This window comes from Phycodurus eques, chromosome 7, assembly GCF_024500275.1.
Source record: "Phycodurus eques isolate BA_2022a chromosome 7, UOR_Pequ_1.1, whole genome shotgun sequence".
Classification (NCBI taxonomy): Eukaryota; Metazoa; Chordata; class Actinopteri; order Syngnathiformes; family Syngnathidae; genus Phycodurus; species Phycodurus eques.
In genome coordinates this window covers 29078690-29106088 of record NC_084531.1, presented here as the reverse complement: position 1 = coordinate 29106088, position 27399 = coordinate 29078690, and the positions used below count along the sequence as shown (strand labels likewise).

Genomic DNA, 27399 nt, shown 5'->3' with positions numbered 1-27399 from the left:
GGGAAGCTGAACTGAACTGTATGTGGCCTTAGAGTCACAACAAATGACACTAAGACCCTGTATCACTCCCTGCCCCTCAGTGCTGAAGTGTAACAGGTGCACACAGCAGTCGGGAAGCCACTTTTCCTTCAAAGCGCAAGATGACCTCAACTGGACACCGGAGTTCCTAGTTGTAATAAGCTTTTTGAACGTGATCAGATGCTATGAGTATCGCGTTCAAGTGGTGGAAGAGCAAGCGAAATTGGCGGGGAGAGAGAGTGATGGAGGGAGAAGAGACGGAAGGATCGGGTTACAAACCCTGGCCTGCAGCTGTCCAGGGCGATAAGTGTCCCTTAACAGCAAATGTAGTCGGAGCCCAGCACACACAAGAAATCACTAAGTCATAACATATCCGGGGATCCAATAACTCCGAATGGTTATGGGGGAGCTGCGGCAACGTTTCATTAATAAACCAAGTGAAATCTATTTAAACATAGCCAGAAAAATAGCAACCTAACACCTGTTTCAGTCATCGGCTAATTTGTGATCACAGCCTCCCACTTTGCATAATTCCACACCTCCATCCTTCTAGCATCCATCCATCCACGCAGTCTCCGTAATGAGGCTGAAATCCAGTCTCCTGCACTCCCAGAGGGCTACTTTCACAGGGGAGCTGTCCTTAATAGCTGCCAGAAAAGCATTTTACCTCAGCTATTTCTCAGTGTATGTGTGTGTATTTCAGGTATCGTTTCCATCCAAAATAAGCAGGAATAACCGTGGTTGGTGAAGACCTTGAGGCAAGATCAATTATGGAACTTATATACTTGCAAGGATGTGTAACCGAGGACATAATGAGCATTTGAACCAGGGACACCGGTGCAGAACGACACAACACTCCACATACACACCACGGGGTGGATCAATTTCAGCGATATACGCTTCAAAGCCAAATCATCCGGCACCTGAACTTCAGCCCTCAACGCAGTCGCCTCCTTCACCTTCCTCTCCATGATGGATGATCATTTTCAGGCAGCCTTTGAGGATCTCAGTGTAGGTGCCCAGGGGAAGAGGTTCCGTTCAACGGGTTTAAGAATTATGGTCCTGGGGTGGATAGGGGAGGGCAAAGCGTTCTTTCGGGGTCACAGGATCCAAGCCACCCCTGAGAGAGCTACAGGGATTCGACTGAAGGTCACAGTTGTTGATTAATGTTATTATGACTCACTTGTTCTTTGGCCCACTTGTAAGCAAAAAAAAAAAAAGACCTGCCGAACAGTTACTACCACTACACCCTGACGGCAGATACTGTAGACAGACCGTGTGCGGTCCTCACAGTAAGTCTGCTTCATCAAAATAATTGAGGCTTGAATAAATCACAATAATTCGGTCAATATTAAATGTGAAATCAAAGCGGAATCCGTCCATTAAAGCAGAAGCCTGCGAGCAAGTCTGCGCGTTGGAATTGATCAATAATCGGCCTGCAGATACGTATCAATAATTTAGAACGCTGTCTGCTCGCCGACAGGCAAGGCTCTGTTCATTTAAAGCTCCTGTTACGCTTCCTTCTTGCGACCCGCTGCATGTTTAACTATCAAACAAACAAGAGCAAACAAAAAAAGAAAGCAAAAAAAACAACAACAAACTGCAACACCATCATTTATCCTTCACTCAATATTGAGTGAAATTTCTTGGAATGATGATCAAATTTTGACACCATGCTTTGCCCACGTTAGAAAGTGTAGGCAAAAAAAAAAAAAAAAAAAAAAGTTTTTTGATTGAGCATCAGCCATCTTGTCTAGGATACTTGCTTTTTTGCTCATTAGGGCAAATTCCCTCACAGGAGTTTGTCAAAGTATGAGCCCGGAAATTCACCTTAAACGGCTGTTTCAAACCAAAATGGCTGACTACCTGTTCAAGTTCAGGCACAGGTTATTTAAATTTTTTTTTGTGCGTCCTATAGTGATAAGAAATGTTCACCCAATTTAGGGTCAGTCAGTTAAACTGGTGTCGGGGGCTAATTTTTTCAAACATTGCAGGGCGCGGTATTGAGTGATATGTATTTATTTTCTCTTCATTTTTGGGGAAGGAAGCTTCTTGCGCATCTGTAGCGCTGCGTGCACTCTGTAACAAAGATGACACGCACTTGTACCTAATTTAATGCAAATGCTTATTTTGCCGTCAAAGCGGAGAGGCGAGATCAGAAAAGTGGGGCGATGCCAAAAGCCAGGCAGACAAAAGCAATAGAGTCGCATTGTCGGCCGCGGAGAGGCCATCAATAACCGTGTCACTATAAAAGAGTGAAAGCGGGCGAGTGTGAGAGGAGGGCCGTATAATGGAACAAAAAGCACGCTGCCGATGGGTGCTTCGTCTTTGCCGGCCGCTAATGGGCGTGAGAAGAGGCGAGCTCACCGTTCCTGGGATGACAGCTCACTTCTTCTTCTCGTGACGTTTGTTTTAATCCGCTTTATAAACTCCGGCGTGACATAATGGCGGTAGAAGAAAGAAAACTAGTGTGATAGCAGTTCATCTCATTTAATTTAATCTGTTTGATTAAAGTCTAAGATAATCGAAAATGCGAACAGCTACTTACTAGTGTTTTTTTAGCACTCAAAACAGACTTTTTTTTACACGAGTATCTGTACTTCTGCGCAGTGTGAGTACTTCTGCCATCATTGACACAAAAAAGCCAAAGAACAAGCAAAACGGCGACAGAGTTTATCATTTCATGCTCGTTGAACTGTGGGTCTGCTGAGCTTTGAAGCTCCAAACGTGAGAGCGTGTGAATCACAACAGATAACAACACCTCTTCTTCAGCCGAGCTGCGCGGACACGGAACTGACGCGTCTAATCGTGAACGTGTCCTCGCTGGCGCGTTATCGGACGAAGATGTTCCCCACACCGAGGCAGCGAGCACCTTGCTATCTGGTGACAACATTCTCACCTTTTCTGGTTGGGTAAGCGCTTCACAGAACTTTTTTTTTTTTGGGGGGGGGGGGGGGGGGATTCAGCCCCGAAAGCCAGTTTCACTTAGCAATGGGATAATTGGTAGGCACGTCTCTCATGGGTAAAAAAAAAAAAAAGTCTCAAGAACACTTGCCTGAAAATATACAGGAAGTCTGCCATTTTGGTTTGAAGTGGCCATTTTTGGGTCCATTTTCCAGGGCTCCTTCAAAGAGCAACTTGTATGAGAGATTTTGTTGGACTGCTACTAAATTTGAAGTGTACAAAACAGGTTGGTGACGCCAAATTGTGAGAGATTTTAATTTTTGTCATTTGATTTGATGGACCGCCATAAAACACAAGTCGAATTCGTCAGCTCCCCAAGGTCATTGGCTTTGTCGCGCCTGCCAAGATACATTTGAAGATTTGCCCACGGAGGGCAGTTTCACTTAGAAACATGGAAATTGTTTCTAAGTGTGTTTTTATCCTGAGCCGACCCACATAAAGGTCTCAAAAACCCCATGCCCAAAAAGACTCAGGATGTCCGACATTGTGGTGTGAAATCAAATTTTTCGGGTCGTTTTGGCCATTTCTTGCATTCAATATACTAATTAGTTTTAAAGATGTTGTCCAATTGATACCAAATTAGCATCCTACATACCCGACAGAAAATGTTGATATATTTTTATTTTTGTGCCAGCAGGGAAGCTTGATGACTCGGCATATAATGCAGTCCCACAAGGTCGGAGCTTGACCAAATTTCATGGGTGACACGTCGATAAGGGGGCCCCCTAGTGGCAGAATTGTATTTTTAACTACCTTGTGCGACATGGGAAAACACGCCATAACTTCAAGATACCATTTTCAGCAGCATCTCTTGTATTGGATGCCATCAGATTGTGCAGGTGTTCCTAATGTTGTGACTGGTGAGGGTACATTTAAATACAAATTACACTCAACTAAATATCCTGCTTTTACATTCTAACTGTAACATGCATCATTAATGTGCGGTAATGACTGCATCTTTGCTCGGGTCTTCATTAGCCTTCATTATGACTCGAGGAGTTCCATGTGGGGATTAAATGAGCGCACCGGGTTGGTTTAATTTATTTATTTTTTGTTTGCGTGTTGATTGTGTGCGCTTGCCACGACCACCGTCTCATTTCGGAAAAGTCCTAATGAGCGCAGATGAGCTCCGGTGAAAGACTTCAACCTGGCTCCCCACCTGCTCGGCTCCTCCCGGGCCGCTCCCTCTCTTTATTCGCCGCTCCTCCTCTTCCTCCTCGTATGTTTACCACTTCCCTCGCTCTCCCCGCTGCTCCATTTCCCTGCTAATTACCTCACCGAATGCTACCGACCTCGCCGCTTAATCGGAGGACAGGCACATTAGGTGATATCAGAGGAAGAAAAGAAAAAAAAAAAAGTCACCCGATCCCATTTCAGGAAGCATTTAGTAAAGCATCTGTTTCATTTGCATATTAAGCCATTTCCCCCCAAATTTAAACAGTTCCCCTGGTGTCTTAATAAAAAATGTCTGTGACATGTGAGCAGCCGCTCTATGGCACTTTGTGGTTATTTGGGTATGTGGCCACTTTTGTTGTGTGGTTTTCTGGTTGTGGCGCTGCCTACAACAATGCAGCTCTGCTTAGCTTTCACATGACAGTTTTGTTTATTGCAGGTGTTGCCTGCAAGAGAAGTCAATGGTGGTTCTTTGCCCGCTGGAGTGGAGAAATTTGGTGTGACGGTGCTATTATTTCAATCATTTAGTCGTGCCAAAGTGGTTTTAAAGACATTTTCTGTCATGGGCAGCTCCAAAAAATGTAATTTGATTGTGCAATTACACACTGGATGGCCCTCCAGAGATCCAAATATTTTGGGAATGAGCAATTAAAACGTCACTTTGCCATAATATGTCCCCGTCAACCCTCCTGTTATGTTGTAGGTCAAATGGACCCATTTAAAAATGTAGGAAAAAATAATAATACAATAAACTGTAGGCTAATTGTATAATAGGATTCAACTTTTACCTTTTCTTTTTTTAATTAAAAAATAGAATTACCATATTTCTTTGATGATAAACACACAGCGGGTCAAATTGACGAGAAACGAAGAAAGCAGATGCATGGTTAATTATAAAAAAACAAAATGCAAATTCAAAAAACGAATTGAAAAATACATAAAAACATAAACCGGACAGGTTTTTATCACGTCGGCCACTCAGTTCTGAGGTTCTGGGTTCGATTCTCGGCCCCTGCTTTCCATTTTTGCATTTTCTCCCCGTGCTTGCGTTACTTTTCTCCGCATTAGTCCCGCATTCCAAAAACATGTTTGCTAGGTTTCTTAAAAAAAGGTGTACATGTGTGTGATTAGGTGTTTGTCCACATGTGCCCTGTGATTGACTGGCGACCAGTACAGGGTTTACCCAAAGTCAGCTGCGAGAGGCTCCAGCTCACATACTGCACAGTGTAGAAAATGGATGGATAAATATCCACTCACCGCGCCGCCGATGGATAAATAATACAATAATAATTTAAAAAAAGAACAAGAATAAGCTCAGTAGACGGCTGCAGCCTAAACATTCTGCACATAAAGTCATACAGCCCCAATATAAGGAGGGTGACAAGGTCTACAACTTGAGCCGCATTTGACTAAAATGCACCCGCATGCAAGTCAGAAGGCCGAAGTCGCATTAGAACAATTAAAAGTGCAACCGTTCGCCCTTTCTGCTTGTATGCGCCGTATACCACCTCTGTGAAGACACAGAGCCAATTAACATTTTCCAGGCGACGCTCTCGCCCCAGGTGTGCACTGTCACACTTATACTGTATACACACACATAAATGTAGATATATAGATATAGATATGTATGCCGCGCCAGCAATTTATTCAGCAGCGCCTCAGCTAGCGTTCCTGACACAATGATTTATGTAGCTGCTCATTGACCCAGTTCATTCGGGAAAAGAGAAAAGGGGGGCACATCCTTTCTTATAAGCGACAGATCTATCGCGCCGTGGCGACTCTCGGGCACTTTTGCATGGCTTCGGATGACAACGCGGGGGGGGGGGGGGGAATACAAATCAGGCCCGGAACCCAGTTTCGCACAGCAACATGAAAATTGGTAGGCATGCGTATTATAAATAGACTCCGAAAATAAGTGAACTTTTTTTTTCAGTGAACTTTAGTGACATGGCATAAAAACAAAGCTGCTCACCAATATAGGGAAGCATGTTTGGTAAGATAAAAAAATAGCTAAGTATGGATAACTCTAAGGCTTTCACGTCACAAACAGAGCTAATGATAATGTACTTTATTTACCTAGTGTTGTTAACTTCAACTAGCTTGTAATTGTTCAAATTCTGAAAGAAATATACCAAATTATGTGAAAATGTTTCTAGTATTGATTTTTTTTGAGGCATTTCAATAATGCCTTACAAAGGATGAATTGCTATTTACTTGAACTTTGCCTCAGCGCTCTAGGAAATGTCATGCAAATGACTGCTCCCGCACAATCGCAACGATGGTGTCCTTGGCCGAGTTAATAACCACTCCGTGCAACTGTTAGAATAGCAAAGTACAACACCTAACATTGAAAGAAAACACGGTCATACCCTACACCCCCCAATATGGCTTCGATGAATAATACAGAGGTGTCTGTTGGAGGCGGGGACCCCCCGTCCCCCAGCCCGTCTTCCCTTCCTCTTTGCCCCACCTTCCCTCTTTTTCCGCCGGGGCGCCCAGCGTGATGTCCGGCGCTCGGCGGTGTAACTCCTCTCCGCGGACACTGACTTCAATCTGTTTCAGAGCGGCAATTCAATTATCTCACCGGGGTCCTTGCTCGGCCACTCGTGAACGAACGGAAGGGAGTGGGGGCGTTGAAGGTGTGCAAAGGGAGGGTGAGGTTGCACCTCGGGGGCTGAGGTGGCTGTGACCGGACCGATCATGAGCACAAAACCATTTTAACGCAGATACGGATTTAAACGTTGCTTTTTCTTGTGCCATTAGCTTCAGCTTGACAATCACTCGAGGGATGTCAGGGCCTGATAAAGCTAATCACCGTGGTAAGCCAAAGGCAGGGAGATTAAGCCCCCACCATGCCTCCGCCCAAACCCCTCCTGAAGATCTTGGTTGAAAGAGAAAACGGAGAAAGCACTGAGCCCTGAAAATGAGCTAACCGACGGAATGGCCAAACATGAATTTCGGGAGCTAAATCTGGTGCTATATTCCAAAAAGAAATGAAAGCTGCCAATTACTGACATCAGACACAAGATGTTTGGTCTAGCTCTGACCTGAAGGAGCTCAGTTTTGCAACTTTCAAGTTTTATGGCGAGTCATTGGACTTCCGTTTCCATACACTGCCCACCCACAATGACAAAAACTCTTAATTGTTTGAAACTTTGTGTCGCTAATGTGTCTGGTATAGCTTCGAATTTGGCCCAAAACTCTGTGACAAATTTGCCAGGGATCCCGTGGAAACAGACAAAAGCACCCCAAAATAGCCACAACAAACCAAAATGGCAGACTTTTCCGTCTTGGGTTCTTGAGACTTTTTTGACGGTCTACTCATGGTAGTTGCACCTACCAAATGTCATGTTCTTAAGTGAAACTGGCTTAGGGGCTGAAATTGGCTCGCCCAAAACCTGCTCGCAAGCAAGTCACACCAGCAGCCACTAACCCAAAGTAACTTTTCACCGGGATGACCACGCCTTATCGTTTTAAGTATGGGAAAGCTCTCCTTTCTTTTCAAAATAATCAGGAGATTAATCGTCTCTGTGTCAGGAGGCCACACTTCAAATAATAATGTGCAAAGCAATTGTGTCTAAATATAAGATTATTGTTGCACATAATGCAGTACAAGATGGTTACCCTTGCTGTGATCTTGCACTGATGTAATAATAACACGAGTATGTATGTTGCTCGGTACTAACTTGTTATTAGCTCGCACTAGAACTCCCACAGGTGGTTTTTACCAAATATCCTTCATCGCCTTTGTTCCGCAAATGTAGCAATTACTCGCAAGACAGTGGTCCAGTTAGTTAGTTTGTTTGATACTTTTTGGAGTTTCAAACCAGCAGCCATCTGGCTGAGCTCCGGTAGGGCTGAGGCGTCAGAAAATCCCAGTCGTTTCAAAGCTACGTCCCCCCCTGTTCAAATCTCTGTCCATGTCTTCTATTCAACGCCCTTCTGCAGGTTACACAAAAGCGGCCGTGTGGACTAAGGCAGAGAAATATGACAAGGAGGTAAAACCGAAAATAATCCACTGAGTCCATCTATTTTTTATGAATTTTCATTTAGGCCCGGAGAACCCCTCTTACAGCGATCAATAGATCAAGCTGCTGTCGCCCAGTGTCGCACTTGGGGGGGCGGTGGGACTTCTCCTACGACCCATGGGAAAGCAGGGGGGCGAGATCAAAAGGTGGGCACCAGCCCCCGCTAGATTCTCCCAACACATAAGCCAATTTCCTGCAGATCACAAGGCGGCAATAACCGGGAAATACACTTAAAGGGAAGTCGAAGATGTACTCGGGGCGATGGAGGTACTTAAAGGAGCACAAAGAACCGTTGTGTCGTGAGATTCGCTCACTGCCAACAAGTACATTAAATTAAACCGCAACCGCAACCATAAAGAAAACCCATTGTAGTGGAATTATGTTTCCAATACAATGTACTGAGAAGCCTGGGGTCCCTGAGCCCCATTGGAAGCCCACCTGAAGCTCTTCTTCAAAGGTCATTTGATCTCAGGATCACATTTTTTGGGGGCCTGACACTCGCTTCTGATACAACCCAGCCAACCTGGGTAAAAAATATCCATTACAACTTTGATCCACGACTGGCGGATATACGTCCACGTTCTGTGACCCGCCTACAAAAGACTCCCTGTGTTTTAACCCTCCCGGCAAAGTCCTGGAATCTGCCCAAAATGGCGGCTTTAAAACAAAATGACCGACTTCCTAATCAATTTCATGCATGGGTTCTTGAGAATCTTTCATGCTTCCTGTTATGATAGACATTTCCACCAAATTTCTTGTTAAATTAGTCAAACTGGTGTTAGTTAGGGGGCAATTTTCTTTTTCTTTTTTTTTTCCTGCTACATTTCAAACTGAAGGACTCCTGGAAATGGCAGAATGACCCTAAAAAAAAAAAAAAACAACTGCGACGCAAAATTGTTGTCTTCCTGTTTAATTCGGGTCCTAGAGAGTTGTGCATCCTGTTATGATAGATTTGTGAAACTGAGGTTATTTTCTCTAACTTTCCAGTGGGCGCTATTAAATGAGGTTTGGGGGGTTGTATTGAGGACCCCTTAAATACGTATTTTCACCAGGATACAAGTGCTTGCCAAAATTGGTGAGTTTTCGGCCATGTTGAGGTCCCCAGAAGGGCGGAAAAATAGTGCTCAACGATTCTAAGAGGGCCTACGCCCTGCTTGCACTGCAAAAAAAAAAATTGAACCTAGATGAAAATAAAATTAAAAAAATAATAATAAATGTGATAGACCATTTGACTTGCTTCTAGATTCCTTTTTCAATAAAAAGCTTAGTAAGGTACTGTAACTGTTTATTGAAAATGTCTTATTGGTTATGAGTAAGTTTAGTTACGTTATTAAGTTATGTTAATCCAAGTCATACATTCCTCACTTCTTTTTTTTTTTACATGCCCATTTTTTTGCATTAAGCTGCTCAGGCCTAAAGTGAGTGATTTTAGTATGCATAAACAGCAGCGCAGGTTAAACCCCTGTTGTCATTTTTGGTTTTTACCAAAGAAACAAAGGTAACAGGAGGGATGACGGACTGAGCATTTATCACTCAAAGTCCAAACACTAGGTTATTTTCTTTAACTGCAAAGAAGCAATCTCAGCTCCAAATGTACTGAATGTACCTCCGAGTAATCATTGCTTTTCCTTGACTCTCATTATGTATAAATAGCAGTAAAACACATGTAAATCGAGTCTCTTTGAGAGTAATCATTCAACCAAATGGCTTCCGTTTTATGAGGCGAAATAAAAGAAAGGAAGCAGCGCGTGAAGGAAATACGGTCGGGACTCACGTGCAACTTCCAAGGAGGCGTTGCGGCTGACGGCCTCGCCCAGGTAGTTGCGGGCCACGCACACGTAGGCGCCCTCGTCTGGTTTGCTCCGCCGCCCGTGCACGATGCGCAGGAAGAAGAGCGAGCCGCTGGGCAGCAGCATGCGGTGCGAGCGCGGGTCGTCCTTGTCCGTCTCCACCCGCTCGCCGTCCTTGTACCACTCCACCGTGGGCGTGGGCCGGCCCTCGGCTTTGCAGTTGAGGGTCGCCGGCTCGCCCTTGGACACGATCAGGTCAGAGGGGTGTTCGGCGATCCGGGGCGGCGAGTCCTCCTGGCGCAGACGGGATCCTGGAGGAGGAGGAGGAGGAAAATTGGCTTTAACGTACAAGAAACTGTAGAGTCGACGAGTGGTTTCATGTCAAAGTGGCAGGTGCACCATGTTGAAAAAAGCCTTGATTAAGTTGATTTTTCTGTGTGTTTCTTTTGGTTTGGTTTTTTTTAAACCCTAAAAATTCTTAGATATTTCCCCCCAAAAAAGAAGAAAAAAAATGAAAAGAAATTTGGGAAAAAATTGAACAAAAATTGGAAAGAAATCCGCGGGTGCTGAGTATGTGGGGGTCCACTGTATTCATTTTCACTTTGACTCCATACATTTGAATATAGCGACCCACACACACACACACACACATAGTACTCTTTTGGACATCGACACAGAAATTGTTGACACACACTAAAATCCTTTTTTTCTTGAAAAAAAAATAGAGATCTAATGACAATAACTGTGTAAAATGTAAGCACCTCCCTCTAATAAGACCCCCATAACTGGAATGATCTCAGTTCAGAAGCTGTCGTTCACATGCAAAATGGACATTTTCTAGAAAAAAAAAGATTGACCTTATGACAACGAATAAATAAACACCTCCCTCAAATAGACACTTCCCATCTCAAATCAGTTAAAAACAACCAAATGTAATGTATTTAACTCAGTTCATACATAGATGTGTCATTCACACACATATATGAAGGAGCCAATTGCTGCGAACACTGTTGCTAACCAAAAAAGCAGCACCCACCAAGGCACGTAAGCAGTCGCTACTTTAGCGGCCCTGCAAGAACTCCACAAAATGAATGATTTCCTTTTTTTCTCACGTTTTTGTAACCACAACTCACTAACTCACGAAGCAACACTTTGCCTTGGGTTAGACAAATACACAAAAAAAAAACAAAAACAAAAAACACACACACACATAGCAGATCCTTTAATCAGCATTTGAACCCGCACAAAAAGCAACCATCTGCTGTTGTCTACGCTACAAACGCAAGCTTGTGGGTAATTGGACCCAAGGGTGACCAGTGAACGGAGGCATAAAAAGTGCCCACATCGTTACGATGCGCACAAAAGAAATTAAATATTTCACGAGGAGGCGCAAACAAGTAAAAAACTGTTCAGTCCACCGTCGTCGAGATGGGCGTGCGTTGTGAATATTTATGCTGAGGGGTCTCGGCTCGTGTCAAACGCTAATCCCCCCGGGGGGGGCGCCGAACCTTGCCCTACTCCCATTTTTATTAGAGCTGGCTGTGGGTGAGCGCTGGGAGTCTGGCAGCTAAGATAATACTCCCTGACTCTTGAGTGTCGTGCGTATGTGCGTGCGCTTGTCCACTTCCTGTGACGCTGTAACATATTTAAATGGCGGAAGCCAAGGGAGCCGTTCGACAATCAAAGAGCCAGCGGTCCGCCATCAAACGCCGGAGGCGATAAAAGACAAACGGAGCACTTTAAACTTTGGAATAGTCCGATTGGGTTGGCAGCCAAAATGTTAATAACCCTTCTCTTATGTCCCAGGTCACATTGACTCATGTTGGCGGCAAAATGTGGTAAAGTTGACTCTTTTAAAACTGAAACAAAAACAAAAAATAAAGACAAATACGATGGTCTTGTTCATCTTTTTTCTTAGAATATATACTGTGTATTTCTTTTTTTTTTTACATGATATATCAAGTAGATTGACACAGGGGCCCTCGTTTCAATATGTTTAATAAATGTAAATTTACCTTGGGGGGGGCACACAATTCTAATTCATACGCTGTCCTTTTTTTTTTTTTTTTTTTTTTTTAAATTATGCATTAATACCCATTCCGTCATATTTCACACCAATTTAAAACACAAACAAACATGGATAAGATCTCCAATTTCCATTATATAAATCAGCCTATCTGGAAAAAAAAAAATCTCATACATAACAGAAATAGTAAATATGATATGAAATCTAATTGATTTTTGATTTCTGTGAGTTATCAACATTCACAAAATAATCTTTTTACGAAAGGTGTTCATGTAGCCGGTCACATTGACCCGGCAACATTTTTGGCCTCGCAAAGAAACAAACAAAACAGCAGGGCTAACACGCTTTGTCCTGAAATTAGCTGCTGCATCTGTGCATTTCATTGAGCCCAGTTGACGAGCGCGCCCTTCCCTGAGGCGGCACACGAGGCTAATAGGATGCAGTGTAGCACGTAGACCATTGTGCCGACGTAAGGGCTAATCTCAGAATGGAGTGGAGGGGAAAAAAGAAGGTGGGAAAGGCCAGCGCTTTGTCTGGCTTGATATGCACATGTAGCGCTAGCCCATCCACTTAAATCTCCCCGGGGAGGGCAGGGACAAGCTGCACTCTCCCCAATCGTTTCAGTCCGTCAGGTCTGCTGGAGCGATGGAGAAGCACAACAGCGTGGCGACTGCTTGGACGCGCATTCAAACTTCAATGTTTCCCTTAAAAAGGGAGATCCGGCATCAGACAGTGGCATATTGATCCGTGAACAGGAGGTAGTCTGTACTCCCTTCTGCCTAATTTGTGCTAATTCCTCCCAATTCCCCAACATTGATTGGTGATCAGGACTGGTATCTTGCTAAATGGGCCCTCAGACAGGGCTTACAAGAACAGAGCTAGCTCACACACTGCATGATTCAATCCTGAAGCAGTTAGACAATCGCTGAGGGACGAAAAGTGCATCTGTTTACTCGAAATTGATCTTTTCGCTAGGATCAGGGATCAAACCCTAACAATAGCAACCCTATTCGGCTTCAGTCAAGTCAATCTCGATCCACGACACCTAATTTATTCGACCATGTGTCTGTTTATGCTCTGTGGATGTTTGCGCAAACCTGACAGCCCTTGCGATTGATTGGCAACTAGTCTAGGATGAACCCGGCCTTCTCGCCCAAGGTCACCGGGGAAACGCTATAGAAAATGGATCCATGGCCAGGTATGAATGGTCAAACGAAGTTTTTCTCCGCCCATGAGTATTCAGTAAGGCGCGTTGAATAGCCGCCATTTTCAAGCGTTACCATGGGAGAGCTATGTTGTCAAAGCCAAAAGCTAAGCAAAGCTGTGGACTTCACCCAGATTAGCATTAGCTTCTGATGAAAATGGATCCATGGCCAGGTATGAATGGTCAAACGAAGTTTTTCTCCGCCCATGAGTATTCAGTAAGGCGCGTTGAATAGCCGCCATTTTCAAGCGTTACCATGGGAGAGCTATGATGTCAAAGCCAAAAGCTAAGCAAAGCTGTGGACTTCACCCAGATTAGCATTAGTTTCTGATGAACGGCACATACGGCACATACGAACGGCACATACTCAAATGTTCAGCGAGGTTGACCACCTGGGGCGTATTTAAGTGTCCGTTGCATGTGCCACACGCACGGCTCCGCTGAAACTAGTGTAAGTCGGTGGCTTAGTGATGAAGTGCTGCCTCCATGGGTGAAAATACAATCCCTGTTTTTACTTTTACATCTCTTTATGGGGGCTTGCTTTTCTCTGTAGACTCCGGATTGCTTCAGAACAAGTGGTCGCTAACGGAAACGAAAGCGACACTTGGCATTGGTTCATCTGCATGAGACAGGGCCACCCTCTTAGAACAGGCTCGTTTCAGAGAGACTAGATAAAGGGTGTTTAAAAAATAATAAAAAATATGTCTCCTTTAAAGGTGAAACATTACCGTAATGATGCGCACCCATGTATAATGAGCACCGCCAAAGTTGACCTCAAAATTCTGGAAAACCCTTCTACCAATGTATAATGCATTTTTACGATGCATGATTTTGCTTCTACCTATATGATCAAAACTTGAAGTATTTTTTTCAAAGAATTATTCTGAAGTTAAGCACTTTATTTGAACAAGTAATACTTTTTAATTTACTTAATCTTATTTTGAAATTCACAGCCTTACTTATATTTAATAATGAGAAAACACACAGTTGTGCTCATATATTTGATTACCCAAGCAGAATTTGTAAGATGGGTGCAATTCTTTAAAGAAAACATGAAAGGCCAGCCGAAACACATTTAATTTTATTTTAATGGGATTCAAATTAAACTGTCAAGCATTTCAGAAAAGCATTATCATTAAACAAAACATAACCATAAAGAAATAAATGATGGTTGTTGTTCAGTCATATTTAAAAAAAAAAAAAAAAAAAAGAAGAATATTTCACAAATTCTGCCAGGGTATGTAAACTTATGACCACAACAGTACATACAGGATATGCAGTCACACGTACCCCTGTCATATTGGAATGAAATTGTAGGCTACACCTTTACACCTTTCTCATAACCTCTAGGTGGCCACCACCTAGACCTCTAGGTGGCATATTGTAATGAAAGTGTACAGCTTTTTCATAACCTCTGGATGGCGGCATACATTTATAAAATGCAAAAGCTTTTTCATTTCCCCCCTATACCTATGTATAATGCACACTATTGACTTTTGACAAATTTTTTTGGGGGGGGGGAAATGCACATTATAGATGAGAAATTACGGTAATACCCCAAAATGTGTTGTCAAAAACAAAGCCTTCCTAGTTGATTTTAGCCTTCCCATGTCCCGCCCTCATTACACTAAATGCTTTCTGTTGCTCCTTTTAATGCGATCATCCCTGATGCGTAATCGAGTGCTCTCTGATTTTGAGGCGAGTGCACTTCACCGGGTCTCAAGGCACACAGGCTGTCATCAAAACGCGAGATCTCCCCCCACCCACCGCCAAACAACCACAGCTCTGTTTGCAATAACGCTAGCAACAGTTTCGCGGGAGGCCACAGATAGCTAATGCAATCAGAGCGGGATTACTGAACCAGAAGCCTGTCTTTTTCTTCTTCCAGATTACTTGTGTCAGCTTCACTGGAATCTGCTGTAATTTTCCCAAGAACTATAACAAAACACACGTCAAAGGCTACAACTAGTAAAACAGGATCTTACCACGTGCCAATGACCACACACATCTTTACTATTATTCCCGTCACATATGTATTCATCATGTGTGTGACAGAAGGTGGGGAACCTGTGATGATCTTTTTCTAATTATTTTCATTATCTCCCAGGAGAAATTTGAGCCCAGCGACCCAAAAAAAAAAAAAAGAAAAAAGAAATCAATTGGCGGGTGCTGTTCTCCAACAGGGCATAAAAAGGAAGGAAGGGATCCCCAAAGACGTACTCCGCCTACGTACATGCGCTGTGATCACAGGTAACCAATAGTAACCACCCCATCCCTAAAAAAGTTAGTCAACAAAAATTGGACATAAAAAAGCTAAATCCACACCGAGAGTTATGTGGATGCTGAAATTGCAAGCAAAGCACAGAGCAAAAAGCCGGTAAGAATATAAAACATCACCCTCTAACAATCTGAGGAATACCTTAAAAATTGTCAGGGAGATGACTGATGGACATCTACACTCTTCCCCCATCCTTCTTCCACCAGACTCATATCTGTCACGTCGCTGCGGAAGGAAGCCGCGACGGTGAGGAAATGACGTTATTGACCATGCGTGACTCAGCAGCGCTCTGCCGTGACGCTTGAACGCGACGGGCCGCTAACTCGAGATTCATCTTCCTAGCTTGTCAGCGGTGTATGAACTGGACTGTATTCCAATATTGCTCTTAGAAATGACCTTCCCCTGGGTCCTTTTTCAGCTGGAGAAAGGAATAATACTGAGAATAATTATTTTGCCGACACTTTGCTGTAGTCTGTCTTGACAGTATTTGTTCTATGTCACTGCTCTGCATACTGTTCCCCGCCCTTTCGCTCTCCAGCTTGTCTTCTAAAGCTCTATACTCTGCAAGCAAACACAGGAGTAATTCTAGAAGCTACACTCGTCGCATCCTGCTCACCACACAACAACCATCAGATAGAGTTGCACTCAGACGGTGTATTTCTGGCCGTGGCATATTGACTTGGCGGCGTGTTTTGTTTGCCCTCTTCTTCCCCGATACGTCTGGAATTTATTCGTGTAGACGCGTGTGGGAAAGAGAAGATCTGATTCTTGCATTGCAGCAGGCTCCCGGTTGCTTTACGCTCACTCCTCGTTTTTCAGTTGCAAGGTTGACATCTGATTTTTGGAAAACAATGTAAAACCGGGAAAAAAAAGCATTAGTTCACTAAAAGATTTGTTATGGTACAGAGGCATACCGAGTTCCCACATGGAACATTTTCAGTAAGGGGTAGGAAGTGTAACTACCTCCCGCTCTCTCCACATATGTCGAGTTCGTAAACAGTCACAGTGCAGCTCAGCCTCTGGCCAGTGGACGTCGCGATACGTTCTTGGCAATACGTCAAACCTGACTCTTTTGAAACGGCGTCATGCAAACGTTCAGACTCTTCGGGATTCTTCAGATGGAGCCAAAGCCAATAAAACTGGTAAGTGACTCATTCAACCAAGAGGAACTTGTTGGACGAGTGACATTTTATTTACATTAACGCGTTACTCTGTATTAACGCCAGGCCCAAGTGTGTGAATTTCTCCGATGGTGTGAAACAAAAGGGAGCGTTTACTTTCCGTGCCCATGTACCTGTACTATGCATGCTAGCTCAGCTGCGTCGGAGAAATCACACAACACAAAAACTCCCCACATTAGAGCGTGTGGCTACTTGAAAGCGTTCCCGCTGAGAGAGGAGATGAATGGCATCAATTGATTCTCGCCTCTCCCTCAAGCATTCTAATCGCCTCACCTGCATTGCCGAGCGCTCTGAATGGAGGAGAATGGAAACAAGTATATGCTTTATTACTAAGAAATAAAGTTCGCCTCAATGACAGAGACTTAACAGGACTGCGACGTAAGGTAAAAGCATGTAAAAGCCCAGATGGCCTCGTGAAAGGGGCGATTGCATCTTCAAACGCCAAATGTCTTTCATTACGCCACTACCTGGGTGGGTGTTAGCGGATCACGCAGTTCCAGCGGAACTACTCGGCGGTTCAAATGTTCAAGGGCGCCATTAAGGCTTTATTCCAATTGAGAGTCTGACCGGGAGCCAGGAGATGCATTAAATCAACTGGTCACTCACCAAGATGCCACTCAAGAAGCAGCTCTTGCAGCAGACACTTGAAGCCTCGTCGTAGGCTATACACCTCTTAATTCATTAATCAAGCATAGGACTAGACTCATAGTTTCACTTGAAACCTAATTATGGACAATTTTGGACTATTACACGCATTCAACGTCAAGGGACCAGTTTGGGGAAAGGCCCGTTTTTGTTCTAACTGTGCGCCAGTGCACAAAGCAATGTCCCTAAACACATCCAGGATAAAATACAATTGACTAGAACCTTTCTTCCATTGCAACTATTCGTTCACAACGTCTTACTGTGTTAAACGATGCCGCTGGATGAAACGTGGCATATATTAGCATGTGGATTACACAAGAAGGCTATTTACCAACACAGTGCCAAGGAACATGCCGTCTCAAAGCCAAATGAGGACTAATAAATGCAACTGGGAGACACAGATGATATAACGATGGCACATTATTCAAAATCATACTCCAAATAAAAGCGTTGCACCGTGTTTCTGAATTATACGACGCGTCTCAACGGTATCATTACGCCTCCGGCACCCGTCATCGCGAGGTGGGTAGTTTACCGTATTTTAGTATTTTATTGTATGTACAGTGGTTAAATAATTTTTCCAAACTAAGAGATGAGAAATTGACTTGCCTTTTGCGATCCTCTCTCGCTAGTAGTTTTTACTGTATTTTAGTTTTACAGCACAGTGGTTTTCGATAAAGAATGCAAAGCAAATTGTCCAGCCAATAATGGAAGCATCCAGAGAAGAGAGAAATGCTGATGTATACAGTATACAATGTGTGTGTGTGTGTGTGTGTCATGTGTGTATTGTGTTAGTGCAGGTGCGTGAAACAGGTGAGGCGACGGTCCACCCCCATGGCGGCCTCTACCTTCACAGGTGCACGGCCATGTTTGAATTCCTCCCTCATGACAGACAGTAGATCCAATCAGTGTGTGCGTGAGCGCAGTAAAGTTTTAGCATCTCTGACTACAAGTGAATGACTTATCTTTTCCTACCAGAGCACGCAGTTCAGTGTTCTCCTCTGAGGGGGGAAACATAAAAGATCTGAGACATTGAGAGTCTGAATTAACTGCTTTCACACTGGCTTCCACCTAACATTAGCATCAGAATTAGCATCCCTTTGATGAAACCCCGCTCCGCTCGGTGCTGTCGTAGCGGGGTTCCCTAGCTTCTCTATAGAGCAAAATCAAACATTCTATTATGGGAAGAGAAGCCACACTGAGTCAGGAAAAAACACACGCTAAACAATAACATTCAAAGACAATATTACAGAACAACCTCCACTCCACCAATTGTTAGCATGTACAACAAACAAACAAGTTGACAGTCAGCGACAAGAAGGGTAAGTGCCTCGAACCACACACCTAGCCCGCATACAAACACACTAAAGCCTAGCCTCTGGCTAACTGATATCATTGCTAGCGATTTTGACAGGACGTCAAACTCCACAGTCACTCGACCTCACTGCAGCCGCTGAGCCAACGCTAAGTGCTAAGCTACCTCAAAGAGCTGCTTTTTTTTTTGAGCTACTAGTCCTTGCACTGTGACGGTAAGCATCATTATCTATAAAGGAGTTGAAGGAGTACATGCAACACGTCGAGCCAGGTGGAGTGCGAGAGGACGGGGAAGCCATGCTAACCGCTAAAGCTAACTTCAATATCAAAGAAAAAGAGTTTGTTTCGTCTGGCCAGAAACTTTTGTTTAACAGGTAGTAGTAACCAGTTACAAATGGTACATTGGCAAGAATATAGAGGAATATGTAAGAGTAACCAGCTCCACGTTAAAACCATAACACTAAATCAGGTATTGTTGCATTACCACAGTTTCTAAGACAAATTATTGGTATTGCACTTTTGGAAAAGAAAACCATTGAAGCTGATGTATCCTCTACTGAATGAAACGTCAGTTCATTTCTTGAAAAGAAGACAAGCTTCGTTGCACTAAAACATGAAAATGCTCCTGAAAACAAGTAGTTTTATGTGTCGCGTTTTGTTCCTTTCCTATATCCAACGCGAGCCAAACCGTGACCTTTAACACCGAGGTTATGTACCAAATCCTGATTTTTGGCGTACTGTGGCTTGTCTAATATCTAAATATTCGCCTTATTCTGATGCCATGGTTATATTATTATAACCCCGCATGTAACTTTATCCCGTGAGACGCCAATTTGGTCATCGCCTCGCATCGTCTTAATACCTCCAGGCGACACTCGCTGTCTGCTAAAGTTTATTGACTTTGTCTCCCTTTCGGGCAGCGCAGCAACAACCTGCCAGCTGTCAATCAAGGTAAGCCTCAACACGCTATAAAACTCCCCATCTTGCTGCAAAATCTTGTCAATAACGATGATGGTCTCGTCTATTATTTATTACGTTGTTGTTGGTGGAGGTAGTGTCATAGAAGCAGAATACCGTGAAGGGGAGGGATTTAATGAATCTACTCTTCCCTCCTTTTGATTCCTTTATTGTTTTCATGTTCAAATAAAAATGAAATTGTGCCAAGGCATTCGGTCCTTTCTGTCTTTCTCCCCTGCTCTGCAAATGTCAGGCCTCTGCTTCACTGATGCTTAGTAAAGCAAAGGTAAAGCGCGGGAAAAAAAGTTCCCGTCCTTGCATTATTTGCAGGTCTTCTGGCAAAGGAAAAATAAAAATAAAAATCAGCCCCTGACATTTTCTCCTTGCTTCCACTTTAGTGAAAAGGTAAAGTCATTACGGTGGGAACAAGGCCCAGCGTTGGCTGGCGAAACCCGAGCCTCCCTGTTGCCAGACGCGCCTATTAGCAGATCATAGGAGCTGACAGGCGCCCGTGTCACCACTCATGTCGATCCCACCCGAGGAACGGCTGATTCACACGCTTCAGTCGCTCACCTTTCCCGCCGTCTTTGTTCCGCTTCCCTCTGATGGCCTCTCCGCCCGGTCTTTGGTCCTGATCGCCGCTCATTTTTTGACGCTAATCAGAGGATAAACACCGAGGGTCTTGACGGGAGCGCGACCGACAGCGGAGTGCTTTCCGGTGGTTCTCGGGATGAAGTTTCCTCATTATGCGGCGTCCCCGTTCGGGCAAATGAGCCGCCATTATGATAATGCGGGCTAAACGTTGCCCGCTGATGCAGAACGATCACATTTGCGGCGCGGCGAGACTGCTATGCCTCGGCCCTCACTTCGACTTGTTTTATCGAGGCGGCACAACTTCCGAGCTCGCACGGCAATGGACAGAGCTGTTGGCTTCCTGGCCATTTTTTCCCGGTGTTGTTTAAACCGCTTGCTATGTTGCGGCTCAAATTGACCCATTTCAAAAAATTTAAAAAGTGATTTTTGTTCAGTAACTGGTTATAATTGGAGTTAATACTTCGATACAAATAATGTCGTTTTTTTTTGTAGATGTTGTGTGCTCAGGTCATGTCTCACATAAAAATGTTGCTATGCTGTGGCATTTGTTGCCAAGCACCTATGCTGAACTGGTTGGCAGAGCTTCATTTCGTCAGGTCATGACCTTGTCTAAGAGAAAAAAAGAGATTTGACGCCACCTTGTGGCATCTATAGGCAATGACAAAGCTTCTTGTGTGGGCGTCAATTAGTTGTGAAGAACAGTAACGTTTCCCCCCCCCAAAAAAACATACCAGTACGTTGACAACTATTTTAGAATTATATGGTGAGTAAGGCGGCAGCCTCACAGTTCTGAGGACCCGGATTCAATCCCCGGTCCCGCCTGTGTGGAGTTTGCATGTTCTCCCCGTGCCTGCGTGGGTTTTCTCCGGGCACTCCGGTTTCCTCTCACATCCCAAAAACATGCATTAATTGGAGACTCTAAATTGCCCGTAGGTGCGAATGTGACTGCGAATGGTTGTTTGTTTGTATGTGCCCTGCGATTGGCTGGCAACCAGTTCAGGGTGTACCCCGCCTCCTGCCCGATGACAGCTGGGATAGGCTCCAGCACGCCCGCGACCCTAGTGAGGAGAAGCGGCTCAGAAAATGGATGGATGGTTGGTGAGTAATGCCATTAATAATGATAACAACAACAATACCAATATACAGGTATTTTATCCGTTTTATACACTTTTGAATTAAATACACCCTGGTTCAAGTTGACCCAGGAAAATCAACGCTATTCCTGAAGAAAAAAAGTAATAGGAGGGTTAAGGCGAGCCGTTTGGTATACTTGGGCAACGATTTTGTACTGGAATGTCAGCAATTTAGTTAATAATAAGATATAAAAAACTTTTTAATTCATTTTTTTCTCCCCCATTTCAGACACTCTAGGATAATTAAACAGGTCCGGGTCAAATTTCCAGCTTCTGTAGCCGGGGATCGGATCGGTGCCCGCCTTCGGCCACCGCCCAGTTCGCCCTGCACCCGACCCCTATGGCCCCTTTACCGTTGTGGTAAAGAAGGAGCTAAGCCGAAAGGCGAAGCTCTCGATTTACCGGCCGATCAATGCTCCTACCCTCACCTATGGTCACGAGCTGTGGGTCGTGACCGGAAGAACAAGATCCCGGATACAAGCGGCCGAAATGAGTTTCCTCTGCAGGGTGTCCGGGCTCGGTCATCCGGGAGGATCTCAGAGTAGAGCCGCTGGTCCTCCACATCGAGAGGAGCCAGATGAGGTGGCTGGGGCATCTGATTCAGAGGTGTGAGGTGTTCCGGGCACGTCCCACCGGCAGGAGACCCCGGGGACGACCCAGGACACGCTGGAGAGACTACGTATTTCACCTGGCCTGGGAACGCCTCGGGAGCTGGATGAAGTGGCTGGGGAGAGGGAAGTCTGGGCGTCCCTGCTAAAGCTACTGCCCCCGCGACTCAACCTCGGATAAGGGGTAGAAAATGGATGGATGGATGGATGGATGGATGGGTGGGTAGATGGACGGGTCAAATTGACCCAGGAACAATATTGCCGTTTTTCCCGAGAAGCAAACGTAAGAGGAGCACTAACGACTCGTGTCTCAATGATTACATTTGATTCGACTCTCGGCGAGCCCGTTCCTCCAGAGAAATTTGAATCCACGCGAGGGCGAGGGATCCGCGTGTGGATTCAAATTTCTCTGGACTCGGCATCAGCGGAACCACAACCCTGGCTGCCAGCGAGGGGACGGGAGAGGCCACAAAAGACCTGCATCCACAGTGATTCAGGTGAAAAGCGCAGGTCTCCCACTTTCCGCATCTGTCAGCGTGACGTCACGCGCGACCTCTAATCCACCTGGGAAAGAGAGGAACTCAACGGCTGCTGACGGACGCGTTTCTGCCAATAGATTTGAGATTGCTCCTAGCTTTGTGCGCTCAGTGAAAATGTGTACTTTTAGGAAGAGCTCTGACCAGCGGTCCCCATTTTGGCTCATAAGCGACAAGGACTTTTATATCCCAGTAAATTTGTTTTGGTTATTTTAGAAAATCCTGCTTTGCAAAGATAGGATGTGGGAAATGGAAACTGGGTATTCAGTGCTTTTTTTTTTTGAGAGGGGGCTTTATTTCCCCCTTTTTGCCAGCCTGTCGACACATATGACGCAGCGTGGTCGTGGTCTTGGTGAGAATCACCTGTCGCGATAAACCCGTATTTGAATTGAGACTGCATATATTTTTATCTTCCATGTGCTTTTCTTTTTCTTGGAAGTTATACGCGATCCCATTTCTGGCTCATCATTTGGCGTTTTCCTCTTTCTGAAGAAGCGCTCCAAAGACGTTTGTTTTGTAGTCGTTTTCATAGCTTGCGGGCTTACTTATTTTTTTAAGTATAAATATCGTCTCACGTGACCGACAAGCAGTTTTGATGTGTGCAGAGGCACAGGTGGTTGCGCCTGAATTTCAAAATAAAACTTCTTTCAGACACTGATGATCAATGAAATATTTGTTGTTAATAGGTGTCGTTACGCTCTTACCGATGACACTGGGCTTGAGGAGCTTTGCTGAAATTACGGCGGAATGGTTCGCAATCAAATCCTGCTCGCGGTTTTAACACTCCAAACGGCTGTGGAAAGGGTGCAAAAAGGTTTCCGTGGAGCGCTCGCGAAGGGACAACGTGACTTCTACTGTACCCCTGTAATCTGACAGTTTACCCCCAGCCCTGCTAATTTCAGATCTAAGCCCCCCACCGCTTGAGTCAGGGCAACATCTCGCGCTCACCTCTTCTCGCCTCGTGTGTTAATCACAGCGCCTGACGCCATTCACAAGCCTTGGCTTTGTTGCTGGAGAATACAACTCCAGACTCTTGTTTTGTCTGCCTAAGTGGACTCTTAGAGGGGAAAGCCCCTCCCCTCTTCTCCCAAGGACCCCTCAGATTACCTCTGAAAAAGGAATGGAAGGGGGGGGGGGGGGGGCAGTGGGGAGGGGACCCAGATGATTAGGAAGATCCGCTGCCACGAGCAATGCCATGGGGCCACTGCTTAGCAACCAAGCAACAAGAACCCCAAGAAAAGGTGCAAGAAAGGGGTTGGGTTCATGTATTTCTGAGGCCCACTTCTCCTTTTGATTTTGGTCAGGGCTGACCGAAATACAGCTTTATGCACGACTGGGAGCATTTCGAGGATTTTCCATCGAGAGGTTCTCGGTCCTCCGTAGACACCACGCAGAAACTTTCCTTAATCCGCCTTTAACAAACATGAGTGGAGAAGCAGCTGTGAGGAACAAAAGCAGAAGCAAAAAAAAAACAAACAAAAAAAACAAGCGGGATTTTGCATTCAACGCAGAACAAAAAGCTCCGCGCGAACAAAAGCACTCGTTTCCTCATTCTGCCGTTGGACTCCCTTCCTTCGTACGCGGGTGTTTGTGCAACAAGGTGTTGCCGATGACAAAGTTGACTCAATGGGACTCCGCTGTGTTTGAAAAGCAAGTAAAAGAAAAAAAAAAAAACTCACCCGCCGTCACCGTCATTTAGATGACCTGCGTGAGTCACAGTCTCTTTCCCTGAAACTTTCCTTGATAATACATGAATCACATTCAAGTCAACAAATGCACACCGACATATTGACGCCGCCTCCACCATTGGACCGCGCAGACACTTTTGATCAAGGGACGATTGCAAAAAGAGACGTCAAACTGATCTGTATGCACTCAGTTCACCGTTAAAAGATAGATCGTTAGAATGTACTAGAAGAGTTGAAAGCAAATGAGCCGTCCGGCCACGTTTGAACAATCGTCTGTTGCCATTGAACGTCTCAGCATTTCCAAAACTAGCTTCATTGTTTGTATTCGCACGTGAATACGATTTGGGCTCAGCATTCAAAGACCACCTCTGTCGGAGCAGACATTTTCTTGACTCGCATATATGTTTTGCTTCTAAAGTGGATTACAGTAAAGCCCCCTGGCTTATGTTCCAGACCACACCACCGCGATAAGTCAAAATCTGCGATAAAGAAATAGCTTTATAAATATGGAAAGAAATGTAAAAAAATGACTTGAAAAGCGTGAACCGCGATATAGCGGGGGTTTGCTGTACTTCCAAGGTCCATTCAGTCATGTTAGTACAAAGACGGTTTGATGGCACTGAGGAAGATAACGTGATTTTTTTTTTGTTTTTTTTTTGAACAAACCGAGTAAAGCAAACAAAACTAAAGTGACTTTGCCATTTGAATCCGAGAAGAATTTGGGGAAACAAACCCAACTTGAGGCAAAAGTGGAGAAAATCAAGGCTCGCTGCGGCCACGAGTCCCAGTTTGTTTCTTTCCCCTCGGATCACAAAAGAAGTCGACATATCATCCCCGCCTTCGCTCCAACATCACACCGTGCGCACAGATAGATTTCATCAGGGGGCAACTGGACAAAGATATTTGCAATTAACCCCCCCCCCCCCCCAAGAAGTATACATTCAGTTCATACGCCATTATTAAAAACAAGATTAAATCATCATCAAATCCATTGAAGCCAGACATCCACAACACAACAGGTTCAAACATCCTTTCTGTTGCATTTCACCACCGCCATCATCATCATAAGATTTAATATTCAGACAACACCCCGACCAAGAAAGACAAGCAAGCTTTGTTTTTGATTGACTTCGATCGTGTTTTGCTTTGAAACTGGATTATTTCCGAGGATCCATTCAGTCGCACGAGTACAACGACCGGAGCGCTGTAAGGCTTTATTCCACACGGCAACTATCATTACAACTCCCCCCCCCCCCCAAATAATAAAAAAAAATTAACTGCTCGCAGTCTCCTGTTGCCATTTGACTTCTGTAAAAAGTTAACTGCAAAAAAAAAAAAATCATCATCATCATAGTTTCATAGATGCAGTGAGTCGTTTTATAAAAGGGAGAACTGTCAACTTTTGGGGCAGAACTGGACAAAAACCAAGAGTTGGCTTTTAGTCAGCACAAGAAACATTCAAAAGTCTTCTTACCATCAACTTGGAAGCACAATAATCCAGCCACCAGGATGAACGCGAGTGGACTCATTCTAGCATATTCGAACATCCACGAGTGGCGCGCAAATCCTCCAATTCAGCGCAAAGGGCAGAGCAAAAAAAAAAAAAAATGCAGATTTATTCCGCGTAAAAACTGACAAAATGACAGTTTGTGTCCGCACAAATGAGAGGATCCATTTACAAAAATGACAACAACAGTAACAAAAAAAAAAAGTAGGTCACCCGGCTACTCGGACTTCTCGGCTTGTGGTGATGATGACGATGATATCCCACTCGCCGGTCGTCGCGGGGACACCCACGGGGGCGACCCCCGCTCAAGCCCGCAAGCCCCGCGGAGCACCCCCCCCAAAAAAAAAAGAAAAGAAAAGAAGAAAAAAGTCCGCGCGAGGCTCCCTTGCGCGCTTCTCCTCCTCCCCTCACACTCGGCGATCGTCGGCGGCGGCGACGCACGGCGCGCGCATCAACCGCAACATTCCCCAAACAAAAGCAAACAAGTTTTGGTTGTTGTTTTTTTTTTTTTTTTTAAACACGAAAACGCACCCTCCCTGAGGGGGGGGGGTGTTGGGGAGGGATGTTAAGTGGTAGTGAGTCTTATCAGAAGAAGAAGAAGAAGAAGAAAAAGATCCTCCTGCCGGTGTGCCGCTTCCTCCTCCTCCTCCTCCTCCTCGGACGCACGCAGCGCGCACGCCAGCAGCGGAAGGGAAGAGGAGGGATGCGGTGACAGGCCTGAGGACCGGGAACGCGGAAAAAAAAAAGGTGAAAGAAAGCAGGCTGGGAACTGGTCGCATCTCTACTCAAGGAATCGAGGTCACATCTGGGCAAACAAAGCAACAACAACAGCAACAACGAGACATTGGACCTTTCTTGGGGGGGGGGGGGGTATTTTGACCATTTTCCATTTTATGCAAATAAATGACAACATTTTGGGTTTTCAGTCATCCATAGAATAAAAAAAAAAAAAACTTAAACATATACTGGCTGCAACTATAGATACTTCGAGACCGCTTTCTTCCTGCGCTTGTGTCAACATCTGACGTTTCCAGAAAATGACACTTGACTTTTTTTTTTTTTGCATCTTTAACGAAGATTCGTGAGCATAAAGTCATCAAGTGGAGTGCTTGCTGATTTTTTTGGATTTTTTTTAGCCGCACACTCACGTGAGCTTCAAGTGAATTGCTTTGTGAAACTGCATTGCAGGTGACGTGCGAATCTTGAGATATTAATGATCACCGACTTGACTGACCAGGTGTCATCCCCAAACGCGCGCCAAAAGAATGCATTAAGCCTCCAATCAGAAGCGTCCGCGTTATTATCATGATTATTTTTGGCTGGCAGACACATCGAGGCAGCAGTTGTGACACAAGCTGTTGAGGTTCACAGAGAGGGGGGAGTGGGTGGTGGGGGGGAGATGGCTGCGGCGCATGTGGTCTGCCCAGCAACCTCCTTCCCATGATACTGAACTGTGAGCTCCCCCTACTGGTGATACTACCAACAACCCATAACAATGCAGAGAGCTCTGTAGAAAAAGCTCTTCAGAAAAAAAAATTAAATCAATGTCGACTATGTCTTCAAATGTTGCTCAATTTGACGTCGGCAACAGGCTTAATATTGTGGAACTGCACTGCATCAAACTGAGACGCGCTTTCAAATATTGGGGTGACCTCGTTGATCTGCAGAATGGATTTTTCCGAAATGATTTTTTATTTTTTTGGCCTTAAAACTGTACCACGATCAATTTGGAAACAACAACAACAACAAAAGCCA

At 44.7% G+C, this 27399-nt stretch overlaps 1 protein-coding gene across 2 annotated transcripts in view; it reads right to left on the bottom strand.

The window, feature by feature from the left end:
* robo2 (roundabout, axon guidance receptor, homolog 2 (Drosophila)) overlaps positions 1-25669 on the bottom strand; it is a 198437-nt gene extending 172768 nt beyond the window's left edge. For both annotated transcript variants that reach the window (XM_061681079.1, XM_061681078.1), the window contains exons 1-2: positions 25612-25669; positions 9958-10284 (exon numbers count right to left, since the gene is read on the bottom strand). In XM_061681079.1, coding sequence (XP_061537063.1) covers positions 9958-10284; positions 25612-25666 — 382 coding nt within the window. In that variant the 5' untranslated portion in view covers positions 25667-25669. The remainder of the gene's footprint in view (positions 1-9957; positions 10285-25611) is intronic.
* Between the last annotated feature and the right edge of the window lie 1730 nt (positions 25670-27399).